At 37.2% G+C, this 22,397-nt stretch overlaps 1 protein-coding gene across 5 annotated transcripts in view; it reads right to left on the reverse strand.

The window, feature by feature from the left end:
- Positions 1-2,987: 2,987 nt before the first annotated feature.
- LOC113587515 (integrin alpha-X-like) overlaps positions 2,988-22,397 on the reverse strand; it is a 30,972-nt gene continuing 11,562 nt past the window's right edge. For 3 of the 5 annotated variants that reach the window (XM_035533325.2, XM_035533326.2, XM_081697080.1), the window contains exons 17-31: positions 18,176-18,324; positions 16,219-16,350; positions 15,929-16,002; positions 15,501-15,642; positions 11,791-11,889; positions 9,424-9,503; positions 8,878-8,964; positions 8,435-8,513; positions 8,225-8,320; positions 6,263-6,343; positions 6,018-6,128; positions 5,552-5,665; positions 4,440-4,550; positions 4,241-4,315; positions 2,989-3,621 (exon numbers count right to left, since the gene is read on the reverse strand). In XM_035533325.2, the coding sequence (XP_035389218.2) occupies positions 3,604-3,621; positions 4,241-4,315; positions 4,440-4,550; positions 5,552-5,665; positions 6,018-6,128; positions 6,263-6,343; positions 8,225-8,320; positions 8,435-8,513; positions 8,878-8,964; positions 9,424-9,503; positions 11,791-11,889; positions 15,501-15,642; positions 15,929-16,002; positions 16,219-16,350; positions 18,176-18,324 (1,448 nt within the window). In that variant the 3' untranslated portion in view covers positions 2,989-3,603. Of the gene's footprint in view, positions 3,622-4,205; positions 4,316-4,439; positions 4,551-5,551; positions 5,666-6,017; positions 6,129-6,262; positions 6,344-8,224; positions 8,321-8,434; positions 8,514-8,877; positions 8,965-9,423; positions 9,504-11,790; positions 11,890-15,500; positions 15,643-15,928; positions 16,003-16,218; positions 16,351-18,175; positions 18,325-22,397 lie in introns of all 5 variants that reach the window. The other 2 variants (XM_081697079.1, XM_081697078.1) reach the window with 2 other exon arrangements.

The following is a 22,397-nucleotide window of genomic DNA, read 5'->3' on the forward strand; positions in this document are numbered from 1 at the left end:
CCTAAATTGCTCAAGTTGTATTCAGTCATAATTCTAAGTTGCTTTGGATAAAAGTGTCCGCTAAATTCCATAAATGTAAATGCAATAAGTAGCCACCAGGAGGTGCACCTTAAAAAATTTCAGGGACGCTTGTGGTGGGGGGGAGCGTCAAAAAAAACAAACATATAGTGTTAACTAATGCTAGCCACACTATCTCTGCTAATGGCTTGTAGACTGTATATGATATGGAGCTGAGAAACAAAAGGGAAGATGAAGAGAAGAAGTGAAAAAATAGAGTTGAGTGGTGGGGGGGGGAGGGAATTGTAAGAAAACAAGAAGCACTGAAACAATAGAGAAAGAGAAAGCTTGAGCTTAGGCAAAGCGTAGACATTTAACCAGCTAGCTATATATGTAGCTACACAGTTTGTGGTAGTCATTTTTACTAGCATGCCTCTAATTTTACAGTATATCAGCTGGTAAAGGCATTTCCTAATGTTGTCTGGCTTAGCTAGCTAGCCTCAAATTTGCCCCTGAATTTAATGATTTTGCTATGATGACAGGTTACATTGTAGCCTACTAAGTGCAATTTAAAAAGGTAAAAATAATTATATGTATGATTATGTTTTTATAAGCACATAATTACATGATGGTCAAGTCTAACAGTTTTTCAAAGCGGTACTTGTGCAAAGAATATGAAAATGAGAGCTAGCACACATCTGTAATAGTTAACTTCAAATATTTATCACATTATCAGTTTTTGAGTATCACAATTATGCACTCAATTTAAAGGTTTTACTCAATTTAGCAGCATGAAAACAATAATTTAAGACTTAATATATAATATATTTATGTATAAATCCACAGACTAAATGAGGACTGGATCTTGTTAATTAAATTTTCTGTAGTAAATATAAACTGAATTTTACTCTTAATACATACTACCACAGTATTCAATCCAACAGAAAACTAAAACATGGAGTGCACTGCTGATTTAATTATTTAAGTTGTCACGATTAGTCCCTCCCAGCTTCCGTGTTCCGAGTTTTTCCTGTCTTGTGTACTTTAGTTCCATGCCATAGTTTCGTTTTCTCCGCCCCTCGGTTAGTTCATGTATTTAAACCCTACCTTGTGGCTTTGGTCTCGGCTGTTCATTGTTTCTTTGAATCTGTGCATTTATGTTTACTTTCTGGTGTTTATGCGTTTAGTGAATGTTTTTGAAAGCCGGTCTATATATACCTGTAAGCTTGTACTCAGTGTATCCTAGGCTTCGTGTTTCTTAGCCCCCAGCTTTCCCTAGTCTTTGTCGTAGCCTGCTTTCATTGTTTGCTTTCGTGTACTTGTGTGTTTGTTTAATCGTGTATCCTCGGACTCTTCGCACTGGCTCTATGACCCTGGATTACTCTGACTACGACTCTCGATTTGCCCTTAATAAATCTCGCTCTTCTCCGCACATGCGTCCGCCTTCTTACCGCTCACAGTTACAAAGTCAATAAAAACTAATGTAACATTAGCCAATTAAGTACTGCTCACTAACTAAAGCTATGCATGTTAATTTAGCTCTTTGAAAACTGAAAATGCAGGAATGTGTTTTATTTTAGAACGGCTGCTCAGTTTAGAAGACTAAAAAAAATCCAAAGCGAAGCTTTGGGTGAGTAGATCATATTACAAACATTAACCCATTTTCTTTGACATTTTCTACAACTCCATAGAAATATTCTGTAAATGAGTGTATAGGAAAACTATGTGTATTCTCTGTAAGGACATAGAAAGATTCTGTAAAAATTCTCTAGTTCTCTAAAAAGGTGATATTTTAAAATAGAAGGTTTATGTAATTTTTCTAACTTTGGTAGTAATCCCTAGTTGTTTTAATTTGTCCCACAAACATTGCGAGAGTTCTGATGCTGAAAATGCTTAGTTTTTTTTCCTTCTTTCGATTTCTCAGGCTTGAATGTGTTACATACTGGGCTGCAGGGACTTTGGAGGCATCCAGGCATGGGTGGTCTCATTGGGTCCCATCCTAAACTATGTGCCTCTGCAGGTTCACCCAGTGTGGAGCTTCCTTGGCTGAGAAATTTATTTTTTAAAAATTCACTGGTTTTCTCTGGTTGGCACATCTAGGCCTTGTGGCCTACTTGTGTACTCGACCAGGGTTGACCTTTACAGGCATGGTCAATGCCCATTTTACTTCCTGGAGTGTAAATTGGCATGGGGTTTTCCAAATGAATCTTGTCGGATTATTGGGAAAGCAAAGAGAGTGAGGGGATCCAAGCACCAGATTTCCCAGTAGTGTGCTATGGATGCCCAGGGGAGTTTCTGGGGTGCTTTGCCCAGCTGGAAAGCACTCCTTCAGATATATGAATAATGCCTAACCCCTATGGAGGTCGGAGCCTCCAAGCATACTTCGATTTGCTCACTCTGACCTGATTGCGTTCTGCTGGACTGACCAAGTAGGCCCTGGAGGTTCTGACCTCCAGGACACTGGATCCAATGGCTCATTCCGCCACAGGTGCACTCCTCTGAGTTGTAATAGAGGTGCCAGGGGGTTGGATGTTTTTAAAACTTTCAAAATGACCTACAAAGCACTAAACGGTCTTGCCCCACAGTACCTTCGTGAAGTCTCAGTGCTTTATGACCCAACACATCAGCTTAGATCAAAAGCTGGAGACACTGTGCTTGCACAAAGAATAAGAAAATCTACTGCATGGTGCAGAGCATTTTCCTATAAAGCTCCCACACTATGGAATAACCTTCCTGTAAATGTTTGAGACTCAGACTCATTAATTAAGCCTAGGCTGAAAACCTATCCGTACAATCAGGCATTTTATTAAATATTTCCCATCTTAGGTCAGGGTGTAGATCTGGGGTTCTGTGGGCATTAAGAGTTCTGGTTAACTGGGATGTTAGGGTAAACTGGTGTCACTATTATTCTATCACCATCCTATTATACTAAATTACTAAAGTAAAATGACAAAGTCCAAACATGAGTACATGAAGTCTATTTGAAGAATGTTGTGGAGTCATTTGATGGCAATTTGATTTGTCTATTTTATAGAGCTTCAGTACAATTGCATATATGGAAGCAAACAGACATTTAAAAGGATTTGGCCTTCCCATTACTCAAAAATCAAACAACACTTGAAAGTCATTTCATGGGTACATGAGAACATGTGCTTTAAGAATATAGTGGAGTGATTTGATAACAATTTGGTTTGTATATTTTATAGAGCTTCACAATATCAGAACGCTCCCCTTCCACTGGTCATGTGGTATGGCCCACTGCATGCAGTGCGCGTTCTTCATCGACTGTGTCTCATTTATAACCACGCCCATGTTAAGCACACACCTGCATCGGTTTAGTCTTGTCATGTTTGTATGTATTTAAACCCTTGTTAGTGTGTGCATTATTGTCAGTCAACGATCATGTTCGTGTTGCCTTTGTTCATGCTGGTCATGCTTGTATTGATGTTCACCGTTTACGTTATTTGTGAGTGCCGTTGTCTTTTCCATATGTCAATAGACGTCTGTCTCCATCGAGTGATTCTGCACATCCTGCGCCTTGCCTTGCCCTGCGGCATTCGGGCCGTATAGAGCCGTATACACATTTTACAGGACTTTGCCATCCAATTACTCCAAACTCCAAACCTATAGTAAAAATCACTGAAAGTCATTAACAGATTCAAGATGACATAGCTTTAAAAAAAAAAAAAATCATAATGTCAACTACAGTAAATGTCAACAGCAAACTGATCATAATTTTAGATTAAATTCCAAGTTTATCTTTGGAACCCCCAGTGAACATTTGTTTCTCAAAATTGCAGCAAAGTGTGCCCAACAGTACGTACATATGACCCATGAGACCAGGTTATATATTCGATTTATAAAAGCTTTTGCCAGAATCATTACAATTTTTATTTTGACATATTTTTTGCCTTACAGCATTTATTATTGGTGCAGTATAAGATTTTGTACCCAGAAACTGCTTAATTACAGTGTACTAACGTAAATATACACTTTTTCAAAGTTTGAAACATCACTGAAAATGTATAATGTACAACATATGCTGTTTAACACTGCCATCTGTTCTGAGCTAGTTTGCACCTGAAGCATTAGAGACACATGAAACATCGCTGGCAGACACAAGTGTTAGAAGGAAACTGGGACTGACACTGACATCTCCCAACATAGACTGCTAACATGATTGACAGAAATTAGACTGGAATAATCACTGTGCAGTGGCTGAATCTCCTCCATGTTATTTCACCTCTTCTCCGGTCCCCTCGGCCCCTCGGTCTGCATCATCCAACATTTGCTTATAATGGCTTTTGAAGAACCCAGCCTAAGAGTTATAGAACAAAAGATACATAATACAGCATCACACAAATGCACTGTAAAACAACAGATTTTCAACTATTATCACTACAAGGCAGGAAATGTCAATATATAATAACGGCTGCAGTGACCTTGTAGAGGCCGGCAGTGATGAGCGCCAAAAGCAGCAGCCCTCCTACTGCTCCTCCAATGATCTCTTTAAGGATGTCTTTCCCTCCATATACCTCCACCAGGGTTATAATCTAGACGCACATCCAAAACATTCTTCAGAATCTCAAAGAAACATTAATATATGTCATGCATAGTGTAGCCTGATAGTAAGCAGAACTCTAATAAACTGAGTCTGACGTAGTTTTGTATATGTGCAATGCTATTAGTAATTTTAGACAATAGTAGCTGATGACCGGCATACCATATCTAAAGATGCTTTCATCAATGGTGAATTAGCTGGTGTGTTCATTTGTGTTTAGGGTTAGATGTGCAGTAAAAATCCACGTATTGAAATTTTTAAATTCAGAATATATTTTTTAGATATCAACAATTAGTGGTCCATGAACCAATTGCAAAGAATTGGGTTTATATTTAAGAAATAGAAGCCATCACTGATGAGAGGTCACTGGGAGGATAACTTAGATATTTAAGATCAATTTCTAAAGTTATTTTTATATTTTTAAATTTTGGAAATAATCTTCAGAAAATAATCTATTAGGATTTTGAGCTTTATATAATCTTTTTACTCTTTAGATTCTTATACAACAGTGCTAGAATAGCTCTCACCTATTACCAACCTGGCAAATAAGCAACATGCAAGTCAGAGAACATCTAACATTGTCTTTTAACATTGTAAGTCCTGGACTGCATAATGAATTCACTTTCCTTTGCATGTCCATTCCATTGAAATTTACAAGACGTTCATTATCAGAAAAAGAATGTATATTTTAAATATCATTTACTTAAGGTTGAGTGTTTTTACATACCACAAAATTAAATGTTAAGTGACTACATGCAGGACAATAAGAGAATACTAAATACAAGGTTTCAAACTTTTGACAGATACTGTTTTAGTATTACAAAAGTCATTAACTGACTGGATATAAAGGCAACAATATAGAATCCACATTAATATGACAGAAGAGACTGAAAAGCACATTTTAACATGTTTGGTAAATTACAGACATGCAGATATGTGCATATGTAATACCTGAAAGGGTGTTATACATTTTTCTAAATAAACTGACTTTACCTTGCCAGTGGGTGCAGTATGTGCAGAATCAGAAGAAAAGAAGACATATTTATTTTTGTCATATTCCAGAGTTGCTGTACTAACCAGCTCAAAAATGGCTGCTTGAAGTCTAGTCTAAGAGAGAGAGGGGATACATTAACAATTAAATGCACAGAAAACTAAGTAACAAGCCTCTTTTTTACTGTAGGGCCAAACAGTTACTATGGTCATATCAGACCATTCCATGCCATTCTGGACTCTTAAGACTGGTTACAGTTTTTGTTTTTTTTCTACAACATTAAGCTGGAAATCAGGGCTAGGAGGTATATGTGGTACTAACGGGTTCTCACTGCCAGAGTGGAAATGTGATTGCAATGGCTACTATCTGTACTCAGAACTGTTTGGCCCACTATTTGGAAAAGAGGCTATAAATTATTGTAGTAGTATCAATTATTGTAGTAGTATCAATATAATGATATAAATCTACCTGTTTGATCCACTCAGAGCTCACGTTACCAGAGATACTGTAGAATTTTGATGCTCTTGCCATGAGATTTGCATTACATCTAAACAGTCGGCACACAGCCACAGAACAGTTCTAAAAGAAAGAGTATGAGGGATTTGATTAGATTAGGAAAGCCTTAATAAGACAACTGAGAAATAATTTTTAGAATTCTGTCAGCATTTCTGACAAATGCTGAGTGATGAAACAAAACCATAATAGTTTCTTACCAACTTGTGCTGCTTTCGTAGTACTGCCAGAAAATCCAGGATCGTTGGTTGCTCATCTCTGTCAATACTACAACCTTCAATCTAAGAAAAACAAAAACATTGTATATCTTCTAAATGGAGTTATACTTTAAAAATTATTTTGCATTGATTAACATTCCCAAATGGTCAGAAATACCCAAATTCTCATCATCAGCAAAAATATGAACTAGGAAGGTTCAACAGAGGCAAAAGATCTTTATAAAATAAAGAGCAATTAAAAATTCCCAAAGCTGAGGTTTTGTGTCTTGATGAATTTTGTGTTAATATTTATAAATATTGTGATTTTGGTGTTGTGACAGTGAAAATCTTCTGTATAATAATTGGGTCCATTCAGAAAATATTTTGTTCTGTGATGTTATCTTTTTCTGATACACAGTGTGTGAGATTTTTAATTGACTCATCTCAGGAAAGTACACTTCAAACACCTTTCCTTCTTTTGATTTTTTTTGGGATGTTGTCTAGAATCCAGGATTTTATTAAGTCGGAAGTGCTCCCAACTAACTGTGTCACAGCAGAAGGTGGTGTAGTTATTGCCCATCAACACTGGGCAGGACACATTTTTAGAGAGTAATGAGATGATTAGTATGCCAAGAGTATAAGTCAAATGGAAGGCCTAGTTGAGAAAGCAAATTGGAGCCTGAAAACAAGCCAGAAGGACAGCTTTTAAGTAACAGGCCAAGTCTGGATGATATGTCTATAAACTGTATTTTGCTAACTAAGAACAAGACCATCTTGACTCACCTGCTCTATCTATGATCTTGTAACACAGAACTTTGACTCAATTGGAACAGCAATGTGGTATGTGTTTAAAATTTTGTTCTATGCAAATTAGCAAAAAGTCCATCATACCAGAAAGTAATGGCAGAAGGCTAGTAAAATGCAGCAGAAGCCAAAGATTAAGGCAGTAATTTTATGCTAATGAGTTCAGAAGTCTGAGAAGGTTCAAAAGGTCTAGGCCATATAGTTTGGGACTGGACAATGCATTTTAGCTGAGAAAACAACTGATGAGAAAAAAAGAGGGTCAGTCCTGGTAAAATCACATTGTAGGCAAAGTAAGAATCTTCAGAGAATATAAGTAGTTTAACTGTGTTTGTTAACATGTTTGGATCGGGTTATTTAAGTTATTAAGTCAGATGGAAATTTTGTAAAAAGACGGATTGTCAATAGAAAGAGCACATTTCAGTTGAGAATTATTCATTTTCACATGGCAAAAACATGAGGTGCTAAAATTGTATCATTATATTTTTACTATTTTAATGAAATAAAAGATTATGTAGAACTGTGAATATAGAGCAGCCTTGCCATTCCTATCCTTACAGAACTTCTCTCTGCATCTGGTTCATTTTAGCATACAGTTGTGACGTCTGTATTTCCCAGTCCACTGGTTCATTTACTCTGTCAACATTCTTGAAGGCAATTGTGTGCTAAATGGGACATTATATATATTTTCCTATCACATGATGGGACTATTGCAATTGTAACAGATGTTTCATTTTGTTCCTCAAAAATATTGTTTTCAAAGTATACAGAAAATAATTACTATTGCAGTTTTCATTATGAATAGTACTCTGAGGCTCCCATATTCTATAATGTCATCACCATACAAGTCAATATAGTTACATATATGGCAAGACAATAGGTAGAAAAATTGAACTCTGCTCCTAAACATAGTTGGATAGTTACTAAATAGTCTGCTTTCTGCTTTTAAAATCATTTGTGCTTGTACCATTTTTGAGAAATGAAACAGTACCTGTGGCATCATTCATAAATAAAATACCTAATAAACACCTAATAAAATGTAGTGAACTAAAACGTACCCTATGTCAGCTCAGTAGATATTAGATAAAGCTTGTGTCAACACTCATTGGGTCACACTTATTGGGTCACCTTTATTGCAGCTCTTTGTTTATACAAATACTATACCTGCAAGTTCTTATTGCTCCAGATGTATTTATCTCCTAGTTTTATGGGCACTCTGATTAAAAAAGTGAGGTTCAAGTCTCTTAGGTCATTCTCCATCTGTCACAGAGAAAGAGAGAGCAGGCAAGAGAGAGAGCGAGAAAATTTTAACTAATTATCTGCTGCAGGAAAAATGAACTGTCATTCCATTTATGTTAAATGCATTTTTCTTACCTTGAATATTTGTTCGACTGGTTCATAAACGAAGTTATTTCTGGTATCGATGTTAATATGTATGGTGGAATTTTCATGCCTTGACATAAAATCAGTAATATGTTACTAAACTTTGAATGGAGGCTTAAAAGCTGTTCAGGTATTAGTGTGCCCCAGATCAAAACATTGTGTGACAGTGTTAGTAGGTTTAAAGATAACATGGCGGTTTTTATCAGCATTACAGGAAATAAGGACAACGTTTTACCCCTCCTCATCATTGATGCCATGGTAATATTGGGAACTGGCAATGGATAAATTATTAGAAAGCAAAACTTATATATATATATATATATATATATATATATATATATATATATATATATATATATATATATATATATATATATATTTTTTTTTTTTTTTTTTATTTATATTTTTTTTTTTAAGAATAAGAGAGAACCTACCTTATCAATGCAACATAGATGGCATATTTGACACTAATGGTTCTGTTTTTGGAGAGTTGGCTGTTATCTGAGTGCTTTTCATTGGCACTGTAAGGTTTAGGATATTTGGGTAAAGTACACAATATAGATATCACTCTTTTTAAAATATATGCAGAAACAATTGGTTGTGATGAGTTCCATTCTTACTCTAAATGTAAATGTCCTGAGTGTGATAGGCCAACATTATATCAATGATGTCTTTTGAAGCCAAAAAGCAAGATAAAAGAGCAAGATAAAAACTTGCAAAAATGCCACAGATTATATTCGGTTATGTGAGTCATTTTCATCTTCTGTGTATGGCTTTTCTTCAACTATGAGTTTTCATTCTAACAGGGCATTAATAATGGCAAAGACAATATAAGTACTGGACTGACACAACCATAAGTACATGGTGTCGTGATCTGCTGAAAACATTCTTCAACAAAATATGAAAGTTAAAAACTAAACCTGCAGATAAAGAAATCATGTAACGTGAAATGTTCCAGTAAATAGTATATCATCACATACCTGTCAGCTGTTGCAGTAAATGTCACCATCCTGTCAAAATTACTGTTTTTGTTTATGCTATATGTGATGTCAAACATGACCTGGAATAAGTCAAAGTCAAATTTATTTATATAGCACTTTTTACAACAGTAGTTGTCACAAAGCAGCTTTACAAATGTCTGAGTCTAAGCCCCCAGTGACCAATCTGAGGGTAACAGTGGCAAGGAAAAACTCCTTAGAGCATGAGGAAGAAACCTTGAGAGGAACTAGGACTCATCCTTCTCTGGCCGAACATAGATATCAGGAAACTGATATCATATCACCACTGTGAAGCAAGCACCCCATGTAGGATCAGAAGTAGAATACAAACATTTCTGTTCATTTGTGCTATATTGTGGCAGGTTTATGCTTGTACCATTTTTGAGAAATTAACCAATAACTAGTATTTCATAACCTGTGATGTCACTCCAAACCAATCTCCAAAACTAACCAAAACAGTCTTGTTCTATGTTTGTTCTGGTTTAAAGAACCATTTGTTCTGTTTTATTTCTCAAGCTATCAGTTTAGGGGATGGCAAATGAGATCCTTTTTAAAAAGGGAAATACTTCTTCTGGGATATAATTGTGTCAAATTACAATTTACATAATGACTGAATAATGAATATCTTGGATATAACACTGGTAACTTTAAAGATTGAAATGTTAAAAAAGGAGGGGCAATTACCTCATCCCTCTGAAAACTGCATAGAAAGTGGACTGGATTTGTGTAAATCTTTAACCTGCGTGCTATCCTTAACCTGCAATAAAGAATGGCACCAGCTATTCTCTTCTCTGCATCTTTATTTCTCATTGGATTTATCTTTATTTCTCATTGGATTTACAACTACAATACCAACAAACAGAGGGATTTAGGAACCACAATACCATGCAGACCAGCAAACAGCAGCACCACCAGAAAAGCACAAAGCAAGCTCCCATCAAAAAGTACAATAGGTGTGTTATATATTACACAGCACCTAGGTATTTAAATACTCTTGACCAACAAAACTTCTCTCTCTGGTTTTCCCTTCAACTAAGGGTATACCTCAAAGGGAGGTTTCTTCATCTACACCACGTGGACACTTGAACAATATCAAACAGCTGCAAAGGCATGTCTCCTAATTTAATTAATCTGATTAATTGTGAATTAACTTCTGATCTGTGTTACTACTGCAATAGCCAACTGCAATATCGATGCAACTCAAGTTCTCTTAGGCAGCTTGCAATGGGAGTCATGTAGCCTGAAACAACAGTGATCAATTCCCTGTAGTAAAACTGACACACTGCACCTACCCTGCTCACAATCACCAGTCACAATCACAATCACAATGCCAGATAGACAAAGGTGCCATACGTGATGTCCAAAGACAAGATGAGATCGGCATTCAAAACACCACAACTTCCAAGCAACCATAAACAGAAGCTTGTCTTCTTGTCCTTCTTGCTTGTAATTCTTACATCCTGTACTGATGAGTGGCAAAACATACAAATTCAAATTTGAGAGCATTAAGATAAATCAAGAGCCATTCTTCTTTGGATCTGCACGTGAGTGCTTGGGCCAGTTGAATCAGTTCTAGGCATTATACACTTTGACTTCGCTGATTCAATAAAACTAATGCAATGCATAAAACCGCCCTAGTGGCCATAAAGACCACTGGAAAAAAGCATACGATAGATATCAGGTCAATGGCCATGTAGCCATTTAGCCTGTTCTGAACATTACATCTGGACTTTTATTATGAAAAGTTGTTCTCAGCTGTTGCTGTGTTACATGACCTGTGTGTGTTGAAAACAGCAACTTCTCATCTTTATTCAGGTCACCATATACAAACATACCATAAATGAAGGACACTGTTTTAATACGATAAGTGAAGTAAACAAACATAATGTTTGGTATGATTTGGATGTTGATTGGAGGGGCTGGGGATATCACAGGTAATAAAATGTAACTTCTCAAAAACTTCCCAAAAAAAAGTACAAATGGTGATTTTAACAGAACAATCCAGTCTAAATACAGCACAAATTAACAGAAATATTTAATATTTCTACTTCTGATCACTTGCTTGACAACTTGACAAAGGTCACCATATACTTAAAAATATTTAAAAAATTATTCTTTGCTAATGTAATAAATATTTTTCAATTACCCCACCTCCACCTACTCCTAATTCTAGTGATCCTGCAGACACTAATTATGAATGTATATTTAATTTATCGCTATCCTAACCACTTCTTAAACTAATCCTGACTATACCTATAATAATCAACATAATATATTTCCCTAGTATACTACTAGCTATATAACTGTTGAGAATGTTAATGGGATGATGCAGAAGTTCTTTTGACCCACCACATCATTCTCCTTGAATATGGGTTTACTGATGTGACAGGTAGTGGTCCCCAGAGAAATTTTTCGATCACTGTCCAAAGATATGCATTCCACTCTGCCCTATTTGAGCAGAAAGCAATACTATTATTATTATTATTATTGTATTATTGTATACATACAAATACTATACAAATACCCAAAGCAATAAAAAGCATAGTACAATAACTACAATCACAAATAAATGCAGGCACAAACACACTTTCGGAAGGAAACATGCTGTGAATACCAGACACAGGTGACACTGTTATAAAATGGCTGGTGAACCAAATATGGAATATATGGAGTGTAACTGCATCTTAACATCGTCATTGCCCTAGTTATGGAGACTTGTGATCCACCCATGAAAGAAAAAAGTCCATCAAAATATAGATCTGAACAGAAGACAGGTCAGCCCTGTCCCCAGAAATGAATACAGGGAAAACTTGTTTTTTGCCAATCACCCATTGTGGTCTGTTTTAAAATGCCACTGGTGATAACCACATCCGAGCTGCTAAAAAGCAGAAAACAGCAGTGGAATCACTCAGTAGCTTTTACCTCCGGTTTCCTCAGAATCAGAAATGGTTGTTACTGTTGAATTGTTTCCTATATTTATACTGTTTTGTTTTGTTTTATTGTATAATGTGATGTTCTGATTGAATGATGACACCATAATTAACCTATAGACCTAGGCCTTATCAATATAAAGAAAATTAACCTTAATCTTCAGTCAAAAATCTCTAATAGTTGACAATATATGTGTGCAAAAATTCTGAATATATATACACATATCTTACTACAGTACACTGCAGTTACTTACTATATATATATATCCGAAGAAGACACCTGGAGTGTAACTGCAGTGTATTGTAGTAAGAGATATGTAAAAAAAAATAAATAAAAATAAGGTCACCACCTGGATTTAATTAAGCAAACAGGTAAGTGCCTCCCATTGGATAATTACTGCATGGGTGATTATGTTTCAGCTGGCAACAAGTTATTTAACCCTAACTGATGCAGTGAGTAGCTTCTCATTTGTTAAACAACCATGTCGAAAGACACATCCTGTGTGTCATGGAAAAGGTGTTAATCTCTTTCAGAAGGGTCAAATTATTGGCATGCATCAAGCAGAGAAAACATCTAAGAAGATTGCTGAAACTACTAAAATCAGGTTAAGAACTGTCCAACGCATTATTAAAAAGTGGAAGAACAGTGGGGAAACCATCTTCGAGGAAGGAATGTGGTCAGAAAAAAAACTTGAATGATCGTGATCGGCGATCACTTAAACGTGTGGTGAAACCAAATCGTAGAAAAACAACAGTAGAACTCAGGGATATGTTTAATAGTGAAAGTAAGAGCATTTCCACACACACAATGTGAAGGGAACTCAAGGCTTTGGGATTAAACAGCTGTGCAGCCCTAAGAAAACTACTTGTCAGTGAAGCTAACCGGCAAAAATGGCTTCATTTTGTTAGGGAGCATAAAGATTGGACTCTGGAGCAATGGAAGAAGGTCATGTGGTCTGATGTGCCCAGATTTACCCTGTTCCAGAGTAATCGGCACATCAGGGTAAGAAGAGAGGTGGTTGAAGTGATGCACCCATCATGTCTAGTGTCTACCATACAAGCCTGTAGGGGCAGTGCTATGATCTGGGGTTGCTGCAGTTGGTTAGGTCTAGGGTCAGCAACGTTATGTGCCCAAAGAATGAGGTCAGCTGACTACCCGAATATACTGAATGACCAGGTTATTCCATCAATGGATTTTTTCTTCCCTGATGGCACAGGCATATTCCAAGATGACAATGCCAGGATTCATCAGGCTCAAATTGTGAAAGAGTGGTTCAGGGAGCATGAGACATCATTTTCACACATGGATTGGCCACCACAGAGTCCAGACCTGAACCCCATTGAGAATATTTGGGGATGTGCTGGACAAGACTTTGCACAGTGGTCCAAATCTCCCATCAATACAAGATCTTGGGGAAAAATTAATGCAACTCTGGACAGAAATAAATGTTGTGACATTGCAGAAGCTTGTGGAAACGATGCATCATATATATATATATATATGATGGTTTGCATTCAAGAAATTTTCAATTTTAAATGTCTAAATACTTTTCAATTTTAAATGTCTAAATAAATCACCTAAATGACCGTAGTAGCGCCCCCTAGAGGCTGACTTACACCTGGTATGCCTCTTTCGGTTGTCACACTATTTGCCAGGTTTGGTCCAATTCTGTTGATACCTAGAACTCACTACATAAAAGCTCTGCACACAATGCTAAACTCACATGTAGCAGTCACACTGTACTAAAGGTCTGACATTTTTTTTAATAATTATTTATTTTGAAGCAGTTGGGTGAAATTCCTAGGACTAGTTTAAATAATGGTGAATTGGGCAAAAATTGTGAAGTTTAGAAAATCACTTAAAGATGAAGTGTTGTCTGGCTCACATAGCCTCATTATTTGATGCCAATATTTTGTGGTTATGTTTGAAAATGAATTACATAAACAAATTGAAACCTTTGAAAATACGTGCAGCACCCTGCAGTTGCCAATTTCCACAAAACTTCAACATGCCTTCAGTATGTGTTCATTCACATACCTTTCAAGTTTCATGTGGATTGACCATTGGTAAAGCTGTGAAATGTACGCTGAAAACTGATAAGCCAATGGTGTCTGTCATTTTGTAGATATTTTATTACGCTTTGCATCAAGCTTTGTACCAAGTGTCATGTTCTCCCAATCTCAATATGAGGAACAGTTTCTTGGATGTTATAGTGCCCCTAGTAATGCAGGTGTGCATAATAGCGTACACATCTGTAAATGGTGAACATGGCATACATGCCTGCAAATGGTGTACATGGCGTACATGCCTCACTGTCATTCTGTCTAAGAGTTGGAGCTGAATATGTACAGAATTTGCAATGGAAGCTCCACCCCACTGTTTGACTGGCATCTGGAAACTACATAGTATTGTAACTTCTATTTATGTTTATCTATTAATTTATCTATAATTCTTAAAGTTCTGAATTCGTGTAGGTCTGGTGAAAAACCTAGGATAAAAATATATGCAATTTTGCACAATATGCAAATTATCTCAAAATCTAAGTGTGCCGAGTTTAATTGTACTTGAAACCTTTTGTAGACTGGAGTAATAGTAATCACTGGGGGAAACATTTTTGTCTGTATGACATATGAGGAGTTATGGACTCTGTTTGGGTGCACTATAGTGCTATCTATAGTCTAATCGGGCTGGCACTGTGCGCCTGAGTAACCGGAGGGGCTACTGACCAAGTTACATGTTTGTAGATTTTACGGTCTAGTCTGCGGAGCCTTTTTAGTTTTAACTCTTATAGATGGCTGTCATCATGTTTTTAAGAATATTAAAAAAACAGGGTTATTCTAGAAGTTCCTAAACTTGATTTATTCAGATGGAAAAATGATATTGGCCATGATGTGGATAAAATATGTTTTGGCTAAAAGGTTCAGAGTAACTTTGGAATTAAATAAACCTCTAAACCTCGGCACACACTTGCTGTGGACAGCTTGCATTTTTAGTGGCATGTGCCCAAAGTGACCAGCAGGATGCAAACAAGTGTTCTGCTTCCCTGCAATGTAAATGTACCATAAATTTATCCAAATCTGATGAGTAGACTAACAAACATGCAAGAAATGTGACAATATTGCTCTTGCCTGTTTAGTGGTGGATCTCCTGAAGGACAGTCCAAAGGGATAACTGAGAGTTATGAGACTGTTGTAGGAGTTTTCTCCTCTGTTCTGCACAAACATTGTCACAATCAAATCTTGCATGATTCCAACTTTTATATCTGAGGATCTGGGGAAAAATATATGAAGTCAGTACATGAAACACCAATAAATAAAGTAACCAATATAAAAAACAAATAAACAAATGGATGAAACTACATTATCTTCTCAAACAGAAAATCTACCAAATGCACTGAGGCCTCTGATGACTATATTACTGTTTTGTTTTTTATTTAATTGCAGTTAACTTGTGCTATACCTAATTACAATTAAATTGCTCTGTACATAATATGTTCATTTGATAAATTAACACCAAATCAAAAGCCATGTTTGTATTTTACAAGTAAAGGCCATACCCAGAGAAGTTGAAATCCAGTTTGAGATTGTCAGTGCAGATATTATCATATCCACAGTTTATTTCAAAATCCAGCTGTGAAATTAGTTTACACGGTCAATGACATTACTACATGTTCTCATGATTATTCTGCAGAGATGGCAACTTCTGTATATGAAAGCTTTGTGGAACGTTGTGAATTTGGTTAGCTAAAAACACTTTTCCTCTGAATATTCTTGATTTCCTTAATATTTTGCATTTTGTTGCTGTTGTTACTTTTAGATGAAAGGCTAACTGTTCCTCCTTTCTTACATTATGAACTGAAGTGTTTTTTATGCTTGGAAGTAGGGTGGGGCTTAAGTTTTCCTGTGTTCTAGTAGGGAGGCCCTCAAATGTAAACGTTAACTCATTGAACAGTGGGTTTACCACATCCTCAGTGCAGGCCTGTGTGAGAGGAGACAACAACAACAAAAAGAATTTACATTTTAGTAGCAACAGATGTGAGAATTATTTGTCTTATTATTTGTTTACTGAACTTTGACATTTCTATATTCTTCACAAATTCTGAGCAGAAAAATATCATATAGAGAGGAAATTCAGACATTGTTGACATATCGAAAGGTGACAGGTGAAATATTAAAGTGGAACTGTGATTTTGAGATGCTAATTTCTTCCCAACATCCTTAGTAACATTGAGCACATGTCTGTATAAACTATATCAGGTTCCAGGACATTTTAGAGTAAAAATTCTGCCTAGAATTATAAAACTGAATCTAGCTCTTCCTTCAGGACATTGCTAAGCAATGTCCCGATCCAGGCAAAATTGATTCACTGACCACTGACCAGGTTTTGCCAATCCTGTGACCTAAACTCCTGAAAAGGAGAGTTCACATTTGAGGATCAAAATGGATCACTGATGGATCTAGTGACATTTGACTGAGAGCAGCAGAGTGCGGATGTTCCAGGGTGCCCTCATGCCTGAGTTTCCTTCTGTCTCTTTCCTTTAACTGTGCTGCCGTGGCTACATCTGCCGAAGTTCATTGCACATTATAGTTCCCTAATTTACACACCCTCGTACCTGGACATGCCTAATATTCTAGTCTCTCTTTCTGCCGAGGTACACCTACCCCTGATGTCATGATGTTACTGAGCCTCATCCAGTCTCAGCTGCCATGGCTCTTCCCACCACCCTCTGATGTCCCCTGCTGTAGCCCACCACAGCCAACTACTCTCCTACCACCTAATGGACGTTCTCTTGCAGGATGGGTCTCAGACACATGTACACCAACAGGACAAAACTAAGACCTCTAGAAAGATGGACTAGACATTATTTGCTTATTTTTCTTTTTTTTAATTCATCTTTCTCTTAAAATTATTATTATGGTGACTGTTGTTGGCCAGAGAAGGATGGGCCCCCCTTTGAGTTTTGTTTCCTCTCAAAGTTTCTTCCTCATGCTCTAGGGAATTTTTCCTTGCCACTGACAAGCTTGGCTTGCTCACTGGGGGCTTGGACTTATACATTTGTAAAGCTGCTTTGTGACAACATCTGTTGTAAAAAGTGCTATATAAATAATTTTTTTTTTGATTGACATTTGGTACTTGCTAAACAGGATATAGCCCAGCATGCTTTTTTTTCATATTCCTGATCATAAGCTACATTTAGCCAATAATAGCATGGATTTTATATGACATTTTCTGTTCATACTGTTTCTAGTATGCCATACATTCTGGAGAATTTTTTTTTTTATACACTGCACACATTACACTGTGGTATTTTTCTATACTGGTTTGTCAGTATAAAAATACTGCAGTATTTCTGAAGAGTGTTCAAAATCAGGCCTTTTAATCTACATTTTGAACCCACATTGTTAGAAAAAAAAACCTGTAATAATTTTAAATACTCTGTAGGTGTTAGTTTGCATTATCCATCCATTAGTTGTTCATCAATTGCAATTTTCTTGCTACAGGACCACTGTTGATATATTTTTGGCTGGCAGACCACTCTCAACCCAGCAATGACTTTGATACATGCAAAATCTATAGCAAAATTGTTGTGCCTAGCACATACATATGAGTACAACACCTGCCATTTAATAACCATTAACACTCATTCATGGGGCTGTCACCCAAACAACATGTAGTCAGCAATGGTTCTCTCATCACAAACTGTATCTGATGAATGTACATGCAAAAGTAAGTGTTTCTAAAAAGTAAGTAGTAAGTTCTAAGCAGGTAGTAAAGTATCTTTTTTAATTTTAATTGCACTCACCTCTATCCAGAAGTAAAGATCTTTGCATACCTCATCCGACATAACAATAATGTTGTCAGACAGAGTGCGTTTTTTAGCTAAAAAGAATGCCCGAGAACTCTGTCGTTTTGCATCAAGCTTTAAGGTATATTCAATTTTTGCAGACACATCTAAAAAACAGGAAGGATGTATTAAAAATAATTTACAAATAAAGCAATAAAGCAATTTTTAAGTATTTGTAACTGGGCAGTTATTAGATGAGCTTTAATGTGTCAATATGAGCTTTAATATGTCAAAACAATTCGTGGGTAGACATTTTAGAAAGTACTGTGCGAAATAATATGCAAGCAACCTAGAAAGAACTAGTAATGCGTGAGCGCCCTGTAAAGGTGAATAATCTGTTTTCATTTCAATACTCATTTAAATTTAACCTTTGTTTAATTAAGATGACTTGTGCTTTTGTGTTCTAGAAAATGTTTTAATCTGGTTAAAGTGTAATACAGAAGCTTGTACTCTATTTTCAGTTTTTTCAGGGAGTCTTAATGTGTGAGGCTAAAAAGCAGAGCCTTCTGTGTAGGTGCTAAGCACATTACATTGGCCACTGCCACATTCATGGTTTTTAGCAGCATTGTTGTTCTTTTTTATACCATTTTTTATAACAACCTCTCAGAAGTAGGGAATTCAGATCTCTTTTATCCTTTGTTTTTTTCAACTGCTTTAAAAGAGCTTTGTCTTTTAAGACATGTCATTTTGACTTCTTAGGAGGGGGGAGACATTCTTTAAAAAAAACTCCCAAATGGTAATTTGTTGACCCGTGTGTGTTGTCCCAGGACCGTGAATTTTGATATCAGGAGTGGGGTGTTTTGGTAGTTTTAGACTTTTGGAAAACAGTGTCATTTACAAAATGACATCTTCGATCTTGTGGATTAGATGAAGGTGTTGGAGATCTACCATCGATGTGGCCAAGAGAACACTGACAGATGCAAAATTTTTATCCTTCTCTAAGTGTAGACTGTGACTGAACACCTAAAATAAAAATGTCATGCATAGAACATGAAAGTTTTTTCTCTGTGGGGTTCAAATGGAAAATGATGCTCAAGCACAGAATAGTGAGCTATGATATCAAGCTGTATGTCAGAAGTGAACAAGACATTGACTCACTAATCCATCTCACCAAGATAAATAGCAATGACTGGGATGTCATTCAGACTGGATAAGTGTGGTCAGATGGTAGAGTAGAGGAAAATAGAGGGACGCTAGTTAGAACTGATGAAATAATACTACCAGAAGGAACATAACATATGTTGAGGGCAGTTACAAGTACCTTGGAATCCAACAGGCAAATGGAAATCATGAAGAGACCACAAGGAAAGCAGCTACAAACAAATACATTTATCTGACACTTTTATCCAAAGCAGCTTACAATTATGACTGAGTACAACACAAGCAATTGAGGGTTAAGGGCCTTGCTCATGGGCCCAACAGTGGCAACTTGGCAGTGGTGAAGCTTGAACCAGCAACCTTCCAATTACACATCAAGTACCTTAACCACTCAGCTACCACTACCCACATGCCAAATACCTACAAAGACGGAAGCAAGTCCTGAGAGGTCAGCTGACTGGGAAGAACAAAATCCAGTGTATCAACACCTGCACCCTACCAGTCATCAGATACCCTACTGGCATAATAAGCTGACCAAAGGGGATAGAGATAGAAGCCACTGACATCAAGATAAGGAAACTCCTCACAATACACAGAGGATTTCATGCCAAATCGAGAAGTCTGAGACTATACACTAAGTGGAAGGAGGGAAGCCAAGGACTAGTGTGCATCAGGATGAAACAACCAAGAGCCAGGAGTACACCAGGAAAATTGCCCCAGGTGATGAAATGTTTAGTGAGTACCTCAGACAGCAGAAACCCAAGTAGGATGGGAATGAGGAGGATCAGGGACCATCTGCATTGTATCGAGTAGTGGTCTATCGATAACTGCTCAATTAATTGGCTAAATAATGGCATTTTTAGATCACTGGCTTCAGCGATGCTTGCAATCGATGAGGCCGATAATCAAAAATGTCTATAGGCAGCATCGCCAGTCTGCTGCTGAGGTGCGAGGGCAGACCTCCCCCTTGTGTCCATTTCGCTATCCTACGGGCAGACGTCAGTGCTGTGAAACACTAATGTAAGCTAATGTTTACAACTACATTTACAGCATTCAGTAGATGCTTCTATCCAAAACAATTTACAACTGTGAGTACAATGAATAACATTTCCTGAGATAAAATTTTATTTTTTTATTTTATTTTCTGAGTTTTTCAAAGCTTAATATAGTTAATTGGCAACTCTTAATGGCATATGCAATGTTTTCTGTCTGTATAATCAGGTTTATTTGCATCATTTATTGAGAAAATGCCAACCTAAACTAAACTTTAACTTTAACTAAACTAGCAAGCTATCTTACAGGGCTCAAATACTATTGTTCTTGTCTCATCTCAACATTTTTCTATCATAAGAGATAGATTTGATAGTTATAAGATACCTAACATTTGTTACTGTCAGTTGCATTTGCTAACTTGTTTGTTAATTTAACTTGTTGGCTTACAGTAACAGGACTAATGTTAATGTTAAGTTAATGCTATTAACTTGCCAACAACATTTTGGGAACTAATGTTACAGTTTTATAGACAACATACAGTTTCACAACTCGTGTTGTGTTTTGTGTGTGTGTGTGTGTGTGTGTGTGTGTGTGTGTGTGTGTGTGTGTGTGTGTGTGTGTGTCACTCTATGTGCGTGTGTCTCTCTTCCTCTGCGTGAAAAAAATTAGCTTGACTATACAAGGGCCAAAATCTCCCTTCTATCACATTATTGTCTCTAATTACTTGTTAGATCATATGATCAGGCTGTACAAACAACTATAGTTTTTGTTTTGTTTTTTGATCACTTAGATTGGCCATCTACCTTGTAACCAAGTTTGTAAACAAACCTAAACAAACATACAAAAATAGGTTCCCTAGATCACTTCATTGATGAGCTCAACATCCTCCTGAGTCAATTCCCGATTGAAGGAAATCCACTCATTCTCCTTGGTGACTTCAACCTTCCATCAGACAAGCTGCATTCCTCCTGCATCCTTCCGCTGTTGACAGCATTCGACCTCACCCTCAATCACTCTCCTTCGACTCACAAAGTGGGCAATGTTCTGGACCTGATCTTCACCCGTACCACCACAACATCAGACATCGCAGTCACCCCCCTCCACCCCTCAGACCATACTTTCTATCCTTCTCTCTCTCCCTTCCTTCTCTTTCCATCCAGTCCTCTCCAACGTGTTCCTTCTCCTTCCGTCGCAATCTGCACTCCATAACTCCCTCTTCCCTTACTTCTACTATTTTGTCCATCCATCCTCACCCTGACTCTCTATCTTCTCTCTCTCTGGATACAGTTACAAATTCTTTCATTTCTACACTCTCCTCACCAATGAATCTTCTGCGCCCTCTCTCCTCTAGACCCGCTAAGTCCTCCCCACCTGCCCCCTGGCTGACAGAAACACTTCACTGCCACAGGAGAGAACTAAGGACTGCAAAGAGGCAGTGGAGGAAATCTCACCTAGATTCAGACCTCAGCTCGAGTTCTCACTGGAAGTAACATCTGCAAAGTCATCCTACTACAGAAAGAAATTTGAATCATCAGCATCTGATCCACACAAGCTCTTCACTATTTTTTCTTCTCTCCTTAATCCTCCCCCTCCTTCCTCATCTCTTACTCTGGAGGATTTTATCACCTTCTTTGAGGAGAAGGTTGCAGCAAGCCAGTCCTTTTCCTCTGTTCCCACTGCTCCAACCAACATGCATTCCCCAACGTCCAACTCTCTGACTTCTTTTTCTCCTCTCTCCTCAGATGAAATTCTTCAACTCCTGACTTCCAGCAATCCGACTGCATGTCCGCTGGATCCCATTCTTTCCACTCTATTCCAGACAATCGCAAGAGATCTGCTTCCTTTCATCTCTGTCATCATCAACAACTCCTGGACACATGCCTATTGCATTCAAAACCGCCAGGGTGGTACCAATCCTCAAGAAGGCCACACTTCACAGCTCCAATGTTACCAACTACAGACTGGTATCCCTTCTCTCTTTCCTCTCAAAAGCCCTCAAACAAGCAGTTTATAATCATTTGTCTCTTTTTCTCACCCAGAACCAGCTGCATGATCCCAATCAGTCTGGCTACAAACTGGTACATTCTAC

Source organism: Electrophorus electricus, chromosome 15 (genome assembly GCF_041902795.1).
Source record: "Electrophorus electricus isolate QZ-2024a chromosome 15, ASM4190279v1, whole genome shotgun sequence".
NCBI lineage: Eukaryota > Metazoa > Chordata > Actinopteri > Gymnotiformes > Gymnotidae > Electrophorus > Electrophorus electricus.